Genomic DNA, 19,700 nt, shown 5'->3' with positions numbered 1-19,700 from the left:
AATTATGTAAGATGTAAAATCGTTATGCTAACATTTTTATAATTCTCTTCACAGTGATCCATGTTATCGGCCATGGTTTCAACTTTACTACGCATGCGTCAATGGATCTGAACTGCTATTTCCGGGAGTATTTTAGAGCGTAAGAAAATCATTTTAAAGTCAGACAATTCATATTTTACCGTTATAAATTATTAAAAATTGAGTCAGACACAAGCCAGTCTCTTATGTCCAAAAGGAAGTATTTCTTTTCTTTATGTGTTTAAAAAAAGGAGGCAAGTTACTTTAGTTTTTACATCACATACTTTTTAGGTCATATGTTTCGTCCTCATTGGTAATGTTTCACGATAACCATGTCATTGCAACTAACGAAGTCTGTCATGACAAGCTCTTGACCGGCATAATATACCAACATGTTTATTGATTGTCCTACATAGTTTTATCTTGGAATATAATATTCTGTTAAACTATATGTGGCATTGGCTTTAGCCGGAAAAAAACTGGCTCATTGCGCATACAGTGTATTTCAGTATAAATCGTTCTTTAACTAATAATATCACCCAATTATCGAGATCTTTCCAAATATCGAGGGACACTGGCTTGATCCTTTTTAAGCAGACTCGGAAAACTGTATTATGTCCACTTTTTAAAATCAACGATAGCTAGAGAAACATAAATAAATGTCAAGATCGATATACGTACAGAGGAAGATATTCATTTATAATAGAGCAATATAAATTAATTTACACTGACTTTGTAACACACAATCAAAATATGGTTAAGACAACATTTACTTTTAACAACACATTACTTATATCCAAGCGTTTATTTTTTTGATTGATTATGCAACTTCTGAGATATTTTTTATTTCAGAACCCACGAGCTAGCGTCATTTCAATACTGGGCATTTCAAACCATTACAGGTTAGTGTCTAGCTACAATTGCAGATTAGGGTCTTGTTACAGTTACGGGTTAGTGTCTAACTACTGTTACACGTTTCTTGCTACTATTACAGTTTAGTTACTAGCTACTATTTCAGGTGAGTTTTTCTCTCAATTATTAAAGGTCAATGCGTAACTACTGCTACAGATTAGTGTCTAGCTATAGTTAGAAGACAATGTCTAGTTATTGTTACATGTAGTGTCTAGCTACTATTACATAGTCAGTATCTAGTTGTTGTTACATGTTAGTGTGTAGCTGCTATTACAGGTCCGTGTTTAGTTACTGTCACGAGTTAGTGTCTAATTAATATTAAATAATAATGTCTAGCTACCATTGGGTTAATAAATAATGCATATACTATTATTTTAATCCTTTATTTTCCAATGCATCAAATTCACCATTAACAAAAAATGTCTAAACTTTAAATTGTTCTAAACACAAACTTTAAACAAAATACCTTAACAGTCATACTCTCCGCTTTAAAAGATTGCTTCTCTTCATGGTGTAATTTTAAGGTAATTTTTGTCTTAAGATATGTCTCCTCTTCTTTACTCGCCGCCTACTATGGCAACCACATAGGTTGTTCTGGTGTTGAAAATATTGGTTTATGCTATAACAAGAAAACATACACTGCTAATCCAATATTAAAACTGATGTTCAATACATGAAACATTTGGCAACAAGAAAATCAAACGCGAATACGCGTTCTCAAGAAGGCGCAGATAAAGAGAAGGAGGAGGAAGAAGACAACATGATATGATTAATAGGACCTTTAGGTCCGAAGTGGTACGTTTTCTGACCTCATTGGAAGATATGGAAGATAATCTAGTGTTATCGGTTCGTTTGCGTTTGACTATTAATACTATGTACTGACTTATAGCCTCACGTGACAAGGAGAAAGCAAAATAGCTCAATCCGGTTCCACACTCGTCGTCGGTACCGAAATGTTGCCTGACGTGATAGGAAAAAGCCAAATAGCTCAATCCTGTTCCCTACTCGTACGCAACATAGCTAGATCATCCAAAATATCGCTACTGTATTTTAAAATACCCACATCGGTTTAAGAAAAACATGAGCGAGCATGAAACAAGGTTCTTCCTACAACGCAAAATTAAATTGTTTGTGATGTGAACAAATGGAACTTTCAATTCGATTTTATTTTCTTCATAAACAGATAATAACAAATTTCCTACCACGTTTAAAGACCAACGTTCATTAGAAAGAATTATGATGTCAGAACAGAAAACATGTTTCTATGTAAGAGCAATATGACCAGTGAAGAATGTTTAAGATTTGGTGAATGTTTCATATATTGGATTCTAATGTAACGGAACAGAAAGCTAAACCCTCGACTAATACATCTACATCGGTACCTTTTATCTTATGAGATGGCGGTAATTGACCTCGACCATCAGATGAAATATTTCACTACAGAGACAGATATATGTGCCTATCTATTAGAATGCCTGTAGGCATATATATTTAGCCGACACTTAAGTCGATTTCATCTGCATTGAACAATAATCAAGGCTATGTATTCAGTGGTAAAATACTATATTACAAGTCTAAACGATTATATGGTTATCTCGAAATTAACCTGTAGTCAACATAAGTAGATTGCGTAAACGTGGACAAGCACAATTTTATAATACAGAAACGGTTTGATAGCAGTAATAGTATATATGTTATTATCATCTGATGGGAATTCGCAATGAAGAAATTGGAGACTTCCTCATTATTAAGTCCATAGATAAACATTTCTTTGCGAAAACACTCCTTTGTATTCAAAGTTATGTTGCTCTCCTTCATTCAACAGACTAAGCATTGTTTGTAGGTCATCTATTTTGACATAATAGCAGTTTTACAATGAGGTCATTTTCGAAACGTTCTTTCAACTTTCAACAAGATACTTTTGTTTAAGGTTAACCTTTTAATTGTATCATAATTAAAGCCATGTCTGATTTGACTTTTTCTCATTTTTTGTATTATAAGATTGTAAAATGATATTAGATCTGTAAACAGTATGTTCCATTGCTCCTTTACATGCATGCATAAGCATTCGCACGCATATAATCATTACCAAAATAATAAATGTGCAAGCTTTAGTCGTAATCTAATCATTCAAGGAAAACCAAATGACACTTTCCTCCACCATTAGTGTAATTTTGTCAGAAATCGCAGTCGGTAATGTGTTGCGTCATCTTGTTTACAACCTGTATCCAAACGTCAGTTGTTACAAGTTTTGTATCAATCTGATATTTCTTTTTTAAGGATTCACCGGGATTCTCCTGTGCGTGCTGGTAATCATTATCTGCGTCTTTGCATCGGCATACGCACGACGTTACCTGTTCAAAGCTTTCTGGCGGACACACAAATTGTTCATTCCTGTATATCTTCTGACGTTTTTCCATGGCAGCATGCAGATGATACAAAGTCCCGACTTCCCATGGTTTGTTATTGGCCCGGCAATTTTGTACGTAATAGATGACATAATTAGTCTCAACAGAAGCAAGGTGCAGATACGGATCCTGAAGGCGGAGTTACTACCCTCGGGTAATTTATGACTTTCTTCATCACATATTATGGCCTTCTTTCTCTTCTTCAACTATTGTAAGCTTTATGTAGCAAAATCGAGTATATATTGGGAGAAAGCGAAAAATCAGTGTTTAGTTCCATGGTTTCTGCTTGAATGGGTTTCTGCTCCGTTACTGCGTACAAACGTGATTACGATGGAACAAGTTCTTCTTACACTTTTCAAGACTGAGACTTAATATTTAGAAAATGATTGCGGGCGATACATAGAAATACATATTGCAGCGGAGTTCGAATAATTTGTTTTTTTTATAATGAATAAGAACGTTGGGAAAACATATAACTGGAAACGCAACAACGTGTACACTTGGTTTAAGAAACACTATCCTCATTGTACCATATCCAAAAAGCGAATCTTGTGATTAAATATAGATTCTTTGAAGGAACAAAATTTTCATGCACCGCCAATGAGGCTGGGACTAGGATATTGGTCTTTGCGGTCGTAATTTTATGCAAAAATGACACCATACCCTATAAATATGAAAAGGCGAAAAGAGGCGAAGAAGTTGGATCATATAACTGAATTATTAAACTCGTAATCAGGGCATCCAAAACAGTATGACAGAAAATATATAAATAGTTTTTTAATAACAATATCATCAATACTACTACTACTATTACTACTACTACTATTAACAATAAAAATAAATAACATAAGTAAGTAAGTAAATAAATAAAAGAACAAGACGACGATGGGGAAGAAAAGAGGAAGAAGAAAAAGTCGCAGATGAATGTTAGGTATATTTAATTTATATTGATTGCTTGACCTTTGTCCGTGATTGAGGGTATAGTAATGGCCTACCTGACTTTAAAACGAGTTGCTAGAGTTTGCTGGACATTATATTGTTTCGGCCGTAAAATCATCTTTAATGAAGCAAGAAATTAAAACCATTTTAGTTCAATATGTGCTGTGAAAAGAAAGTTTAAGATGACAATGCTTTGGTTTTGATTACTAAAACATATATATGGATTGGAAAGAAACTTAAAGGAATTGTAATTTAAAAAACTAGATGGAAATATAACTAAGAGAGAGAGAGAGAGAGAGAGAGAGAGAGAGAATGGAGAGGCAGAGAGTTAAAGAGGAAAGGGAAATAGAGATAAAGAGAGAGACAAAAAAAGAAAAGCATATACATATGCACATAGAGAGAAAGAGAGAAAGAAATACAAATTCAAATGCAGAGAGAAAACTATAAATTCAAATTAATACCCCTTTTCCAAAAAAAGAAGTCAATTCATTTTTCCTCGTTCTGAAACAATTACTGAAAACTTGAAATGGCCAAATGATCATTGGATTTTATTAATACAAAGTGTACGTACTGGCAAATCTCGTGAAGACTACACTTCTCTCTCGGTAAAACAAGGTACTGATTATGATGTGGTTAAGAACTGTATCTTGAAAGATTTTGAACTAATACCTGGGGCATATCGAAAAAGGTTTAAGTTATGAAGACCAGACACTTGAAAAGAAACATGCTGAATTTGTAAAGGTAAAAGAGAAGCTATTATATCGGTAGCTAAGCAGGCTGATCTAGATAATATAAGACAGCTCATATTAATTGTGGAGTTAAATACGTGCGTTTAGAGTGATCTGAAGCCTTACCTTGAACAGGAAAAAGACGAAACCTTGGAAAATGCTGCTCGCATAGTTTATGATTATTCCTTGACTCAGTAAGTTTCATTTGTCAATAAGTCTTCCTCGCCGCAGTCTTTTTTAGCAAAGGAAAAACCCATTTGAGTCTCAAATTTCTGATCTCAAATAAGCAACATAATCAGGACAGAGCTATTAAAATGTTCGTTTTTCTAAGAGAACACAGGAGCTTCACATTGTCTGAGAAGTCGTCTGCTGGTAAAAGTGCTAATATTTCTCTCCACTGTGTCAATTTTGCGTCATACTAAGCTTCAGGACCCATGAAAATAATCTGAACAGTTACGTCTTTACCCATCGTAGGTATTCATTTATTACTAAGCTATGACCTAGCTGGAGATAAGGTCGTGGTTAATTCACTCGGAACTGGCAAGCCTTGTTTGGATCACAAAGTTTATTGTATTGAAAAGAAGTCCTTAGTTGTATACCCAGCCCGTGGAATTACCAGAGCTATGGTAACAATTACTCTCAAGTATGATGTTGATCAGAACATTATTTCTTTACTTGACTTATTTATTGGTCAGTCTTTTGTTGAGTTCGTATGTACACCTGGTATTGATGAAACAACACAACTTGTTTACAGCGATCCTCATTTTACTACTCGTTCTCTATATTCTAATCAGGGTGACAGAAACAATCATTCATTGTCAAACATAAATAGGATCCTGAGATCTCCTCTCTGTTTCAGAGGGTTTCTAGCGAAAATTAAGCCACACGAGTATCAGCTTGTTAGTTTGTGAGAACTGGGGTACTTACGAGGAAATGGAGATCATCTGAGGTACCTGCTGAGCTTAGTAGCTACTGAGCTTTCAGATATTTATTCTTCAGTAATATAGACACGACATTCTTTATCTAGCCGATGAAGGTCCCTTGGTTTGTCATACAGGAATCAGTTTGACGTATCACTAAATCTTGAATCCTTGTTTTGGCCAAAACTAAAACTGTGACATTCCTCATGTCACGCTTCTCAAATAGTAGGAAAGCCAAATCAAAAGATATATAAGGCTCATATCCAACCTATTGTTGCATTCAAATAACCACTGAGCAGACTAATGGTATACTATGTTGGTGCCATACCCAAGAGTAAGTCAGGCAACCAATGATTGTTGACCATAACGTGTGCACATATAGGATTGATAAAGGCAATTGTTTTGAGAAACAGTAAGGTAGCTTTGACACAAGATTTCATCAAAGTTTGGAAACTATAATAATGTCATATTGCACTGGTACAGGAACAAATTCGGACGAGGGTGTTTATTTGCTATTAATTGCTGTTGGGGACTCGTTTAAAGACTGATTCAATCTTTATGAACCAGGTTTTGGACATACTGTTTTGGACCATTGAAGTTATTAAAAGAGAAAGTTCTTTCAAAAGTCAATTCCGATATTTATCTTCTATGTTTCTGATTTAAAATATAAATTGTCGAAGGCTTGTGAAATGGCGAGATCTAATCTTCACTCGACTCGATCAAAAATTAAATAAAAAATGAAATTTTGATATGAAAGAAATACAAAAAAAAAAGTGTTCAGCTTGGAGACAGAGTTCTATCTCTCTTCAACACACCTAAGAATCTTCTTCGGCAAAAACGTTCTATTTGATGTATATATGAATGACAGTTGTAAATGCCAAGCTTAGCAACTAATTTATTTGCCACAATGCCTGTACACTTTACATTTCCCTCGCACAGATGTGACGGCGCTGATAGTAAAGAAACCGCCTGGGTTTGAATACAAGTCAGGCCAGTGGGTGCGGGTCGCATGCTCGTCCCTGGGGCACGGAGAGTTTCATCCCTTCACCTTAACCTCAGCACCTCATCAGATGCACCTTTCCTTCCACATCCGAACCGTAGGTCCATGGACCAGGAACCTGAGACGCCTGTTTGACCCTAGCAATCTGCGAGGCCGGGATATGCCGTGCGTAAGTTTGCGTTTTGTCTATACGCTAATGCGATCAAAAGCAAAACTGAGCAAGAAGTCTAAATGGATCTGAGGTCGCTCAGATGGCTGACAACTGAAACGAAAGGGCTGTTGTCAAATCAATCTTAATAGAATGCTTCTTTTTCAACTTTGTTCCAACGCTGTTGTTTGCCCATGTTATGAAAACAGGCGATGCGCTGTTTCTCTAGGTATCGTTATCTTTATACATATTTGCTTGTACATCAGGATAATTTATGCAATACCGAATCGCAGAACGCTTTATTTCAAAGGTTTATAATTCGAATTAGCAGATCTTTGCTTTATATAAAACTGTGTAATTCACTTATAATGATAGATATCACATACATATTTGATGTCTGACCATCATTTGTATAATTAATAAAACCATTCCAGGTGTCAATTTGATCAAATTCTTTTAAGCTTTGAAGAGTGTATGACAGGCTTCTTGTTGATAGCGATGCAGCCAAACCGGATGACAGATTGTTATCATTAATATATATAAATATATATATTCATACACTCTTCGAGGTAGAAAACGTTCTATAAAATCTTGTCAAATTCTCTTAGGTCGTTGTTGGGAGATGTAAATTAAAGAGTATTTCATTTTCAGTAACATTGCAAATGTTTGACGACAAATCAATCCCCTATGTAAACATTTCAAACCCCGTACTACGAAAACAGGACAAGCTAGGAAGGACCACAGATGTTGTAGTTTGTTTAAAACAGATTATACTACTTAAAAGAGAATATTTAAAAATAAATTTAATTTTGAAAAATTAAACCTGTATTTTTCTATATTTCACGGAATTTGTTCAGTTATAGAGAAGTTAGATTTTGGAGTCCCATTGTCTTCATTTGGCACCACACCCACACAGCTCTAAAACCGCTAAAAACGTGTAACCTCTCTATGCCAGAATGTTTTCTTTGACATATGGTGACATTCTGATGGCTTTTTGTTAAGATTACATGTGAAGATTTCATTTTTCAAGAACCGGCCGCCATATCTAATGGCGGGTGGGTATCTTTCGTTCAAATTTCAAAGGCATGCCAAGGTGGGATGTGTTCGTTAGGTTTTGTAATTTTCTATGCAGTAGTTTTGGAGAATATATATATTTGAAACATTAATTATATTTAGCCGCGCCTGTCATATTTGATGATGAATCGGCATCATTTACATCAATTTAAAAGGTCTTATTGCCATACTGCTTTCTGTCAACTCCGGTCAATTGCTATAAATTGAATCGCTTCAAGAATTTAGTTAAATAATTTTCGGTTATATTTTGTAAAAGCGGCCGTATTTAATGATGGATGGGCTTCACTTTTACAAGCCCTATAGCCTAAAAAATCCAGACATTTTCTGATATGTTTGATGAAATTGTTTTTTTGAAAGAAATCGGCCAGGTACTTCTATTGTTATTAGATAAGGCTACTTTTGCTTCCTGTTCGGTATTATTTGCACGAATATTAAAGATCTCTGTGTCAAATTAATTTATATAGAGCTTGTTTGAACTCTGTTCAGCGTTTTCTGCGAAGACGTTGTATCAAGCTTTACTATTTTTAGCAACGGGGGCGGCATTTCAAAGATTTCAAAGCTCTTCATTCCAGATTAATTTGTGCCAGATTTGCTTACATTTGTTCAAGACATTGATTTGAATGTTTTGTTGTGGTTTCTAGTACATAAATGGCTACTTCCAAATGTTCTTAGGTGCTATCAATTTAATAACTTTACACAGATTATTTAAAACAAAGACAAAAAATAACGTTTATGTGCGCTGTGATACATTATACATGCTATTATTTATTAGTCCTGCTCTATACGTTCTTCATGCTATTATGTATTATTCCTGCTGTATACGTTCTTCATGCTATTATTTATTAGTCCAGCTGTATACGTTATTCATGCTGTTATTTATTATTCTTGCTTTATACGTTCTTCATGCTATTATTTATTATTCTTGCTGTATACGTTCTTCATGCTATTATTTATTATTCCTACTGTACACGTTCTTCATGTTATTATTTATTGTTCCTGCTGTATAGGGGGTTTCACGGTTGCACGGAGTTACTGATCGTAGCGCCTAAAATTACGTCCCTTAGCTCCAATGCGCATGCCCACAAAAAATTTCCAGTTCCGGATAGTTCACCGTTCTACACTTGGTTAGCGAAACATAAAGTTAACAAAGGAAGGTATCTTAGCTGTACTACAGATCATTATGGTTAAGCCAATGAATCAGTTATATATGTCAAACATCTTTTGTTCATACATAAGAATAGTTATAGACATTAAATCAGATAATTAGATTCAGTGTCCATACTTACATTACATCAGATAATTAAATAATATTTACTGTCCATACTTAAATGATATCAAATAATTAAATTAAATAGACTGTTCATACCTGATAATATAAATTCATTATCCATAATTTCAGACACATTTGTATGAACATTTTACTCTGCTCTCCGATTTTAAACATTTATTGCAGAGTTTTGGTTATATAACCTTATCGAAAACAATCTCAACAATTTGCATTTTTCATGTGTTGATAAATCCTTCTTTCTCAGTTATTTTCGCAAGGCTAATAGTTCGTTGATAACACGTTAAGAAAGTTCGATACTTCAGCTGATTTGTAATGCTGAATATTTTAAACCAGAACAGTTTTTTTTTTAATGGAACATAGCATTTAATGTATTCAGAGGAATTTAACAACGCAATTATTGCATTAGCTATTATAAAGATAAATGAGTGTAATTAATGCAGACGGAATATTTATGCATATTAGGTTGTAAATGTTCAGATTAAATAACATGCCCAATTAAGTATTTTTTTTGTTGTTTCATTTTCTTTTTGACTTTTGAAACATCAAATATCGGACGGTACATGCAATAACTTTCAGCATGATTTTTCTTTGCTTATGCTGACACGTAATAACTCTCAAATTTGCTGTGGTCTTTAGACAACATTTCTGATTGCCACCAGCAAATTCATCTAGAACAGCCTTCTTAAAATTAGTTTAATTCTGTTTGACTTTCCTTGCATCAAATATGTAAGTTTTAAAGATTCAATTACTTCACAGATTCCGTCATAATACTTTGGTTCGCCTTTTAAATCAATATTGATCCACGTGACCGGATGTAAAATTGCAAACAGTATGATTTGAAAAAGAGACTGCTTGTAAGAACATACTGTACAAGTTAATAATAAATTTATACTCATAAATATTCATATTTGTTGTCTTTATCTATCAGTCATTCTTTCTAACTTAGCATCATTTTATACTCGTTTTTAACCAGAAGTATGTTTATGTAATATACATATGCGAACACCCATTCATTCGAGGATATACATACCCATGCACCAGATGAAAGACGACATACATTCAGACAGACAGATAGGTGAGAGCCACAAATGCTGTATGCACGTATAGTGTGTCTAATATCGATATTTCTCCAAAGTGTATACTCTAAAATTTCCAACCGTTCAAGGAAATAAAATTAAAATAATCATCAATGAGACTCGTACGTGCGCCTGTCTGTTCAAGCATGGTTGACATTTGTGCATTTAAAAACAAAAACTCAAGTTGATTCATGAAAAATATAATGAACATTAATAGAAAAGCAAGTCTAAATCAATAATTAAAAAAACCTTAAGAAGTTAGAATTTTGTTCTCGTTGTCGTTCAACCTCCATTAGCTGCTATTATTGAAGCTGTACAAAATAAACATATTTTCATTATTCTTCAAGCGAGATAAATTGCAAGAACTTTTTACGCAGGATACACTTTAGCACAATCAATAATACAAACTAGAGCATAAGGTAGTAAAGGAAAGATAATGAAGTTCTGAAATGGGCAGATAATATTTATTTGAAAGCTGGGAGCAGCGCAAGTTAGTGAAAAAAAAAATAAAAGATGTAAAAATAATTGATCAAATATTGATAGAATTTCTTTTTAAGATAGTGATCCTGCTTGTATAATGTGAGCGGTCTGTCACATTTTCTTGATTTACATCTGCCATCTTAACTGATTGAACTATCCGGAAGTGAGTTGCACCGATATGCCCTCTGGTGTTTTCAAGGGGAGATACTATGCGTGAAAACCCCTATACGTTCTTCATGCTATTATTTATTGTTCTTGCTGTATACGTTCTTCATGCTGTTATTTATTATTTCTGCTGGATACGTTCTTCATGCTGTTCTTTATTATTCCTGCTGTATACGCTCATGCTGTTCTTTATTATTCCTACTGTACACGTTCTGCATGCTATTATTTATTATTTCTGCTGTATACGTTCTTCATGCTATTATTTATTATTCCTACTGTACACGTTCTTCATGCTGTTATTTATTATTCCTGCTGTACACGTTCTTCATGCTATTATTTATTATTCCTACTGTACACGTTCTTCATGCTATTATTTATTATGCCTGATGTATACGTTCTTCTTGCTATTATATATTATTCCTGCTGTATACGTTCTTCATGCTGTTATTTATTATTCCTGCTGTACACGTTCGTCATGCTGTTCTTTATTATACCTGCTGTACACGTTCTTCATGCTGTTCTTTATTATTCCTGCTGTACACGTTCTTCATGCTATTATTTATTATTCCTGCTGTACACGTTCTTCACGCTATTATTTATTATGCCTGCTGGACACGTTCTTCGTGCTATTATTTATTATTCCTGCTGTATACGTTCTTTATGCTGTTATTTATTATTCCTGCTGTACACGTCCTTCATGCTGTTCTTTATTATTCCTGCTGTACACGTTGTTCATGCAGTTCTGTATTATTCCTGCTGTACACGTTCTTCATGCTGTTCTTTATTATTCCTGCTGTACACGTTCTTCATGCTATTATTTATTATTCCTGCTGTATACGTGTTTCATGATATTATTTATTATTCCAGCTGTATACGTTCTTCATGCTGTTATTCATTATTCTTGCTGTATACGTTCTTCATGCTGTTACACCCTTTTAGCTATATGTCTACTGCCAATACTTCGTTCACTTTTGCTATTTTTACATGCTCAAAGGCTTACTAAATCCAAGTTAGCGTATTTTTACCAGTTAAGCAAAACTAGAGCATTATATGTTTGTATGTTCCAGCTTTTGATGGATGGTCCGTTTGAGGAGGGACATCAGGATTGGTACCGGTATGAGGTTGCGGTACTGATCGGAGGTGGGATTGGCGTCACACCGTATGCATCAATTTTGCAGGATATCGTCCAAAAAACGTCCCTGGGAAGTTCTGTCTTCTGCAAAAAGGTGACCACTTTCTCTATTTTTTATATATAAAAATTAAACGTTGATCGTAATGAAAGTTTAAATAATTTGATGAGTGTCGTAAATAGCTTTTGTACAGTAAATCGTACTCGATTGACGTCATTACACTTGATCAATGGTCGACAAAACTTAGTATATTATCCAACATAAGACTATGTGCTACTAAATATTTTATCTTTATTCTTTTTCTGCTTGTGTTACACCAAAATGTTGTTCAAAATATTATATTTTTTAATTATTTGTGGCTGATCAAGAAGAAACATTATGAGGTAGTTAATATAAAAAGTATCACATTTAGCGCTTATTTGCTTTAAATGTCAATTATAAAGCCACTTCGTTTTATGTTTGTACGCTTTGTAAAAAATTCTAACTATAATACTTTTCACCTCTATTCCTGTCGACATATCAAATAGTAGTTAAATAATGTCTTATTATCACGTCTGTGATTGAACATGCAACTAAAGATAAATAACCTCGAGAAGTATATATAAATTCAGCAACGTTTTCCTGATTCCGACATTCAGTGATTTTGGGTAACGTTTCCACCTTTCTACCAAGGTGTACTTCATGTGGGTGACGAGAACACAGAAACAGTTCGAATGGTTAACAGATATTATTCGCGAGGTGGAGAGCGACTGCAATGACTTAGTAGATGTGCACATTTTCGTTACCGAGTTCAGAAGGAGATTTGATCTGCGTACAACCATGCTGGTAGATCACCGATTTTCTTTTTTTCTTTAAAACTTGTTTTAATTGATAGCCCATGAGCACAAGTTTGATAGAATTTTGACCGTTAAGCAACAATCAACTAAATTTTGCAAAGAAAGCTGGATGTTACATCTCGGCACGAAATGCAAAAAAAACAAGAAAATAGTTCAATTTCATCTGCTGATTTGATCTGAACATGAAATGTATGGATTTAAGACTGCCATGAAAGGACATTGGTCACGTACACTGATCTATTGCTACCGTGATGTTTCCAAGATAAGGTAATCTTTTCCATTTTCTAAGTATAATTCCGAAAAGATGATAACGTTCTGCTCAGCCACGTACAACAGCTAAGCTAAATATTACCTCAAAAATCAATTTGTATACTCTGTAAGTTAAAGCTATGGGCAAGTAACTTTGCAAATATTCAATCCTGCTTTATATGTTTCATTTACAATACACAGCAGTTGGGAGTATTGTACATGTACACTGTAAACAAAATATATGACAAAAACGAGGACATTGCAAGAAGAAGAAGAAGAGGGGAAAGGAGAAGTAGAAGCAGCAGGAGGATGATGATGATGAGAAGAGAAAATATTTTAATAACATTGACAAAACAATAACAAAAATGAATAGCAAACGTCAGATTATTTACTGTTGATACTGCTATTACTATAGACTACTACTACTCCTAATACTACTACTAACAATACTAATCATTTTTCTTTAAGTATATATGTGAGCGGCACTTTCAAAGGGTAGCTGGAAAGAGTCTGTTCACCGGCTTGAAAGCCACAACTCATTTTGGAAGACCACGATTCTATGACTTTTTGGAAGCTCTCCGCTACAGTCACAAGAAGGTAGTTGGCATGCTTTGATCCTCCAGGCAGTTTTGGATTTAATATGAAACAAAATTAACTTCATGTGTGTCTACATACTTCAGCGTCACCACTCTGACAGCGCGAGAATGCAATATTTTTACGACATATGACTGTTCATCTGTTGAACACTGAAACAGTAGAACCCTATGAAATGAGAAGGGGGTTCCGATAGTTTAAACTCAGTGTCACATTTGACATATATAACGTTATATTCAACTGAATGCGTTTTAAAATTTTGGAGAGGCTTTATATTTTGGTAGAGGAAACATACAGGCGAAAATTTCTTTATAATTGGGAAAACTTCCTTATATTCGTGAGGTAGAGATTGAGTGATTCTCAGAAATTTATCTGAAGTTTATTTCCTTTCCAACGACATAAATCAGATAAGACAAGTTTAAAGGAAGGTCTTCTTAATTTTTCCACGAGACACTGACTACTTATGAACTAACTTCAATAGTAATACATTATTACATTGCCTTTTCTTCCCTTTAAAATCAATTGCGATTGTTGTATGTCATTATAATGTTACCCAGCTCGGAATTTCTGATAGTTGTCTGTTACTCATAAAACTTACAACGCAATCGTAATGCAGTTAATGGCAGTCTGTTTCAAGTTAATTTAAAATGCATATATAAAGCATTTAATCGCATTTGTTATGGCGTTTAAATGTTTACCTTCATTATTGTGTCAGTGAAAAAGTCACTGCCGGTTACGTCCGTTTCCCATCAGTATTATTTAAAATGTACTTAAACATTTAATTCTTTTAATTTCAACAGGTGGAGAAGATCGGTGTGTTTAGCTGTGGGCCTGTACCAATGACACACAGCGTAAACAAGGCATGCAAGGAGCTCAACAAGTTTAGCAGACCTACCTACATTCATCACTTTGAAAACTTTTAGATCTCATTTACAGTTTTCATTGCCAATGTATTCATTCAACCATTTAAAAAATTGATGGCAAGGAAGAAACATGTAAATTAATCATTATATTTGGTGGAGGTTGGCTATATATTTGAATAACTAGATGATCGTCTCCAGAAAAGACCTTTAAAACAATGATTTTTCGCAACAAACAAAGTATTGGCAAATACAATTGACATTGATCTACGCAAAATAAAACAATTGCAAATGTGTGTGTGCCTGTAAGAGAGAGAGAGAGAGAGAGAGAGAGAGAGAGAGAACAAAAAACGACAGTGCTTCGACAGCCAGGGAAAATCTGTTCCCATAAAATCTGTTCCCATATTATTCGATTATTAATGTTCATGATGCATATAAACTTCGTGTTAGATTGATATTTTAAGCCATGCTATCTTTTCCGTTTAAGATGTAACATTCTGTTAATATAAGGTACATGTTTCAGAGTTATAGAGAAAACAAAAGCATATCAACTTGTTTATTACATTTGGTGTTAAGGATTTCAGTGGTCAGCAAATCTGCATTATTTTATTCTCAATGTAAATAATAGTTGCAATCATAAAATACCTATTTATTACAAGTGTTCTTTTAATGTTGTCGTACAAATGTGTTATATTTGCCCTGAATAGACCTATATGTCTACCTTGATTAATTGCCAACAAGCAGATCTCGGGAGCTGATGATCCCACCTTTCCCTGTAAACAGGGAGTGTAGTTGTGTTCAGAAAATGGCTACTTGACAGTGGTGATATAGTACATTACTCAAGGTACATTTGTACAGAAGCCACTAGTCATTAAGCAGAACATTCAAACACTTAATGTATGATCTCAGCAGTAACACTGACCTAAACAGATGCAGATAAAATTATGCTGAAGTACACAACAGTATAATGCTGCATATGAGAATTTTCTTTAATCCAATATTATTAAGGTAATAATTGTCTGCAACCAAATTGAAAGTATCAGATAATCAGAGATCACAAGCCTACTACATGATTACTCAGCAGTGAAATTTTGGACTTAGCCAAGGTTTCGGTTTCGTCAGTATAAAGTTGAGTGGCAAACTGGAGTAATTGCGCAGAAAGGAAATGAGGTGGGTCAGGCAACCACGGATCATTATTTTGCCAAAATAATACGGTGCATTCTGAACAGATACCAAAGCTAAATAATAAATCTTACTTACGGTATCCTAAATAATAATATGCATACTAAATTTGTTAGTAGGCTAACAACGGAGTCCTTAGTGGGCACGCCAATCAGGGTCCAATGTTCTGCTGAAAAAATCAACCGATATCATCAATATAATGCAACACATCCAACCGCACTGAGCTTCATTTTAAATCCAACGAGTTACTGTACATAATGCAAACGAATCGTCGCACAATAATGAGCTATAATTGCACTAAACATAACATAGACTGATGATAATTACCCTCATCAAAGGTCAACTAAAACTGAGTCGTTTCGCTGAAAGACATTTTAAAACAAAAATGTGTTTGTGAGGAAACAAAGGTAGGTGGATTTATGGATCATGCTCTATAAGCCATAAGAAAGGATGATCAAGCTATCCATAAAATCAATTTTTGAAATTTATTAATAATTAATGGTGTTACTTACTCTAGGGTAAACACTGATGGTTCATAAATTAAAGGCTATAACTCCACTAAACCATGTCGGAGCAAGTTTGCAATTAAGATGTGTCAAAGTGTCATAAAAGTAGAGATGCATATCAAATATGTAGGTTAAAGAAAACAAAAACTATTGAATGTATTGTGCTGTAAGATGACAGCTAAACTCGGGCAAAGACCAAGGCCTCATCAACATTAAACCGCGTGCTAAATTTGAATTAAGCCCATGTAAAATCAACTATGCAGAAGGGAAGGTGGGACAGACGGAAGGAAAGAAGGACATCTAAGTCCAGTTTAGTCTTCCCATGTTTGATTCAGCATTTGTTAAGAGAAAGGTAGTACTGTTGAATTGTTTAAAAGATGGGAAGGAAGACAAATTAGAAAAGGATCAATCGATAATATTAGCATTTTGCTACACTATAACACGCACTTAATCTGCTTACGAAACAAAATGTGATTTGTTCAGACATATTAATGATGATGTAAATTGTATATCTCATGTTGATAATGGTTATTGATTTCATTGGCATTGATCCTTATATAATTGATATGGTTTTGAAATGTTGCTGAATATATTTGCTGGCAAATATATTATTGCTTGCTCTCTTATTTTTGAAAGTGTTCATCATTCTTATATTATTATCTTCATCTTCATCATCATCCTCTTCTTCTTCTTGTCTAGGTTTACATTACGGTTACACTATGAAAGCCGATACAATATAACTTTTGTTATGTAAATATGGTATCATTATCAGCTGTTTTAAAGACTCGCAGTTTGAAAATCATAGGACTGATTGTGAAGTAATTGTATGTCATGGATTCATGTATATTCCTTACGTGTTGTATTATGGAAATAATACTATTAATATAAAATGTGGCGTGAAAAAGTTTTGCGGACAACATGATAATTCACAAAACGCATATCAAAACGATATCATAGATATTTTGTCATGTTTTAGGACCCATGAATTTAAAGGTAGACTGGTTAATGTTTCTCTTAGTTAAAGGAGGTAATAAATGTTTGTTAAAAAATTGGCCATTGTGCAGCATTCTTTTCTTAAACGAAGGTTTTGTTGCTATTTGAAGAAACTGCAGGTAAAAATATAGTAAAACTTATGTTATCTCCATTATATACCGATATACTTTTTCCTCTTTAAGGGTATATGTTAATCTTTCTTTTTTACATCAGGCCGGTCACTCTGTCATGAAATATGATATATTCAAAAATGATGTCATTTAAAGCAAGTGTGGGACGTGTTTTAATTTGGGAACCTTTTGACTTGAGTACGTTTTGACTTGGATATGTTTCGTTCTGGGTACGTTTTTACTTGGGTACGTTCCGGTTTGGGTACGTTTCGACTTGGGTACGTTTCGGTTTGGGTACGTTCTGAGTGTAAACTGCTGAATTGGCTGGGGAAATCGTAGGAGTGTGCTAAGAGAATTTAGTCTTGTGGGTGGAATGAGGGAGGTCAGATTATGTTATGCCATGAGAAACAAAAATGCTTTCAGTAATTGCAGTACTCAAATTTTAATATATTAGTACTTGATATAAAAAGTAGTTTTGTTACTGTATTTGTGACCATGAAACATGTATAAAAGAGCAAGTTACCGTGTATTTTCATGTTACGTTTTCTTTAATGGGCGCAATGATAAGTATATTGTATTGTAGGTTAGCAGTCAGTTGGTCATCATTTGCTACTTATTAAATTAAATTTACATTGCAGACAATTCGAATCATAACAAAATCAGTATCAGAATTTTTCAATTATATATATATATATATATATATATATATATATATATATATATATATATATATATATATATATATATATATATATATACATATATGCATGATTAGTCTTCCTAGGTAAAGAAAATATCCTAGTCATTAAATTACAATTCTACATTTATTTATGACAGCAGTAAATATTAATTAATTTCATTGAGTTGAAAGTTATTAAGTGTTAAAATGGAAGTATAGATATGGGCGAAAACTAGTTCCAGAAAACCAATTTAATGTATAATGTGTTTACCCTTTGTTTTGAACAATATTTGTGCAACTGCAGATAACTGCGTTGCAAAGAAATTGTGAGTTTAAAAGTCTATACCTGGTTACGTTGGAAGTTTGAATTCCAAATGTTCAATTTCCTTGCTATAATCTATTTTAGAAATAAATGTACTGTGTGTATTTATGTTTAGCAGCATAAAGTGTGGATATTATATGTTGGAAGTAGTATAGGGAAAATGTTATGTTGTTGTGCAAAAGTATTTTAATTAAAACTTTTTCAAAAATGTCAAATTGAGTCATTGTAATATATATCCGTTATATAATGCTAGTAATAGTACTTGCATTTAATTTCAGCTGAAAGACATGTTAAATGGTTCGTTACACCATTAATAAAATTCACTCACAATTTCTAGAGAAATATTTCATATGTATACAAAATAATATTCTATTTCAAAATTAAATATATTCGGTAATCACCAGGCCAATGAATTTGATATAATTAAATGATGCATCCAATGCATCCGTTTGCAAGTTCGAATTATGTACACTTGCTTTACTAAAAAAACTCATACACTGTGAAAGCTAGACTCGTAAATCATAGGTCTGTGATAGTTTAAAAATCCAGAGTGTGCATTAACTTGAAGATTTTATGATGCCAATATGGATTGGGCTCTGGTGATTGTATAGAAATTTCAATTAACCTATTAAGTACATGTCCCACATTAGTGATCAATTAACCAAGTGTCAACAAATGTCGCTGACTCGGGTGTACAATCTGTCATTTCCAAATTCGTCATTAGCTGAATAGATTGCATCATCTTTTTTTCAAATCGCAGTACCTATGCAAAGTAACACATAAAACAGTATATTCCTATTCATATCCATCCATATCTAACTCTTTAGGGCACTCTATTAAGCAGATTATTTTACATTTTGTATCCATTTACTGTAGTGTAACATGATATAAAGCCGTGCCTACTTTTTGTATTGAGAGAGAGAGAGAGAGAGAGAGAGAGAGAATGAATTCGCCGTTCAAAGTCAAATTGTTTCCACAATTCTGAAGACTACGAGTTTGACAGTCTACCATTCTCACCATATACTTGCCCACCTGAACAGACCATTATCCTTGGTCTTCAAAACTGCTGAGATCCCTACCATT

General features: G+C 33.8%; 1 protein-coding gene across 1 annotated transcript in view; it reads left to right on the top strand.

Annotated features, from left to right (window-relative positions):
* The window catches only part of LOC149770837 (dual oxidase 1-like), a 64,442-nt gene extending 47,303 nt beyond the window's left edge, over window positions 1–17,139 (top strand). The window contains exons 9-16 of the mRNA XM_089949061.1: window positions 55–139; window positions 871–920; window positions 3,211–3,492; window positions 6,865–7,094; window positions 12,224–12,382; window positions 12,959–13,111; window positions 13,840–13,968; window positions 14,766–17,139. Of these exons, the coding sequence (XP_089805187.1) occupies window positions 55–139; window positions 871–920; window positions 3,211–3,492; window positions 6,865–7,094; window positions 12,224–12,382; window positions 12,959–13,111; window positions 13,840–13,968; window positions 14,766–14,888 (1,211 nt within the window). The 3' untranslated portion in view covers window positions 14,889–17,139. The remainder of the gene's footprint in view (window positions 1–54; window positions 140–870; window positions 921–3,210; window positions 3,493–6,864; window positions 7,095–12,223; window positions 12,383–12,958; window positions 13,112–13,839; window positions 13,969–14,765) is intronic.
* The last annotated feature ends 2,561 nt before the right edge of the window (window positions 17,140–19,700 follow it).

The sequence above is a fragment of the Sinohyriopsis cumingii genome, unplaced genomic scaffold (genome assembly GCF_028554795.1).
Source record: "Sinohyriopsis cumingii isolate HCF-2022 unplaced genomic scaffold, ASM2855479v2 utg002263l, whole genome shotgun sequence".
NCBI classification, from domain to species: Eukaryota; Metazoa; Mollusca; class Bivalvia; order Unionida; family Unionidae; genus Sinohyriopsis; species Sinohyriopsis cumingii.
Note: the sequence above shows the minus strand (reverse complement) of the source record. Positions and strands in the feature narration are given on the sequence as shown.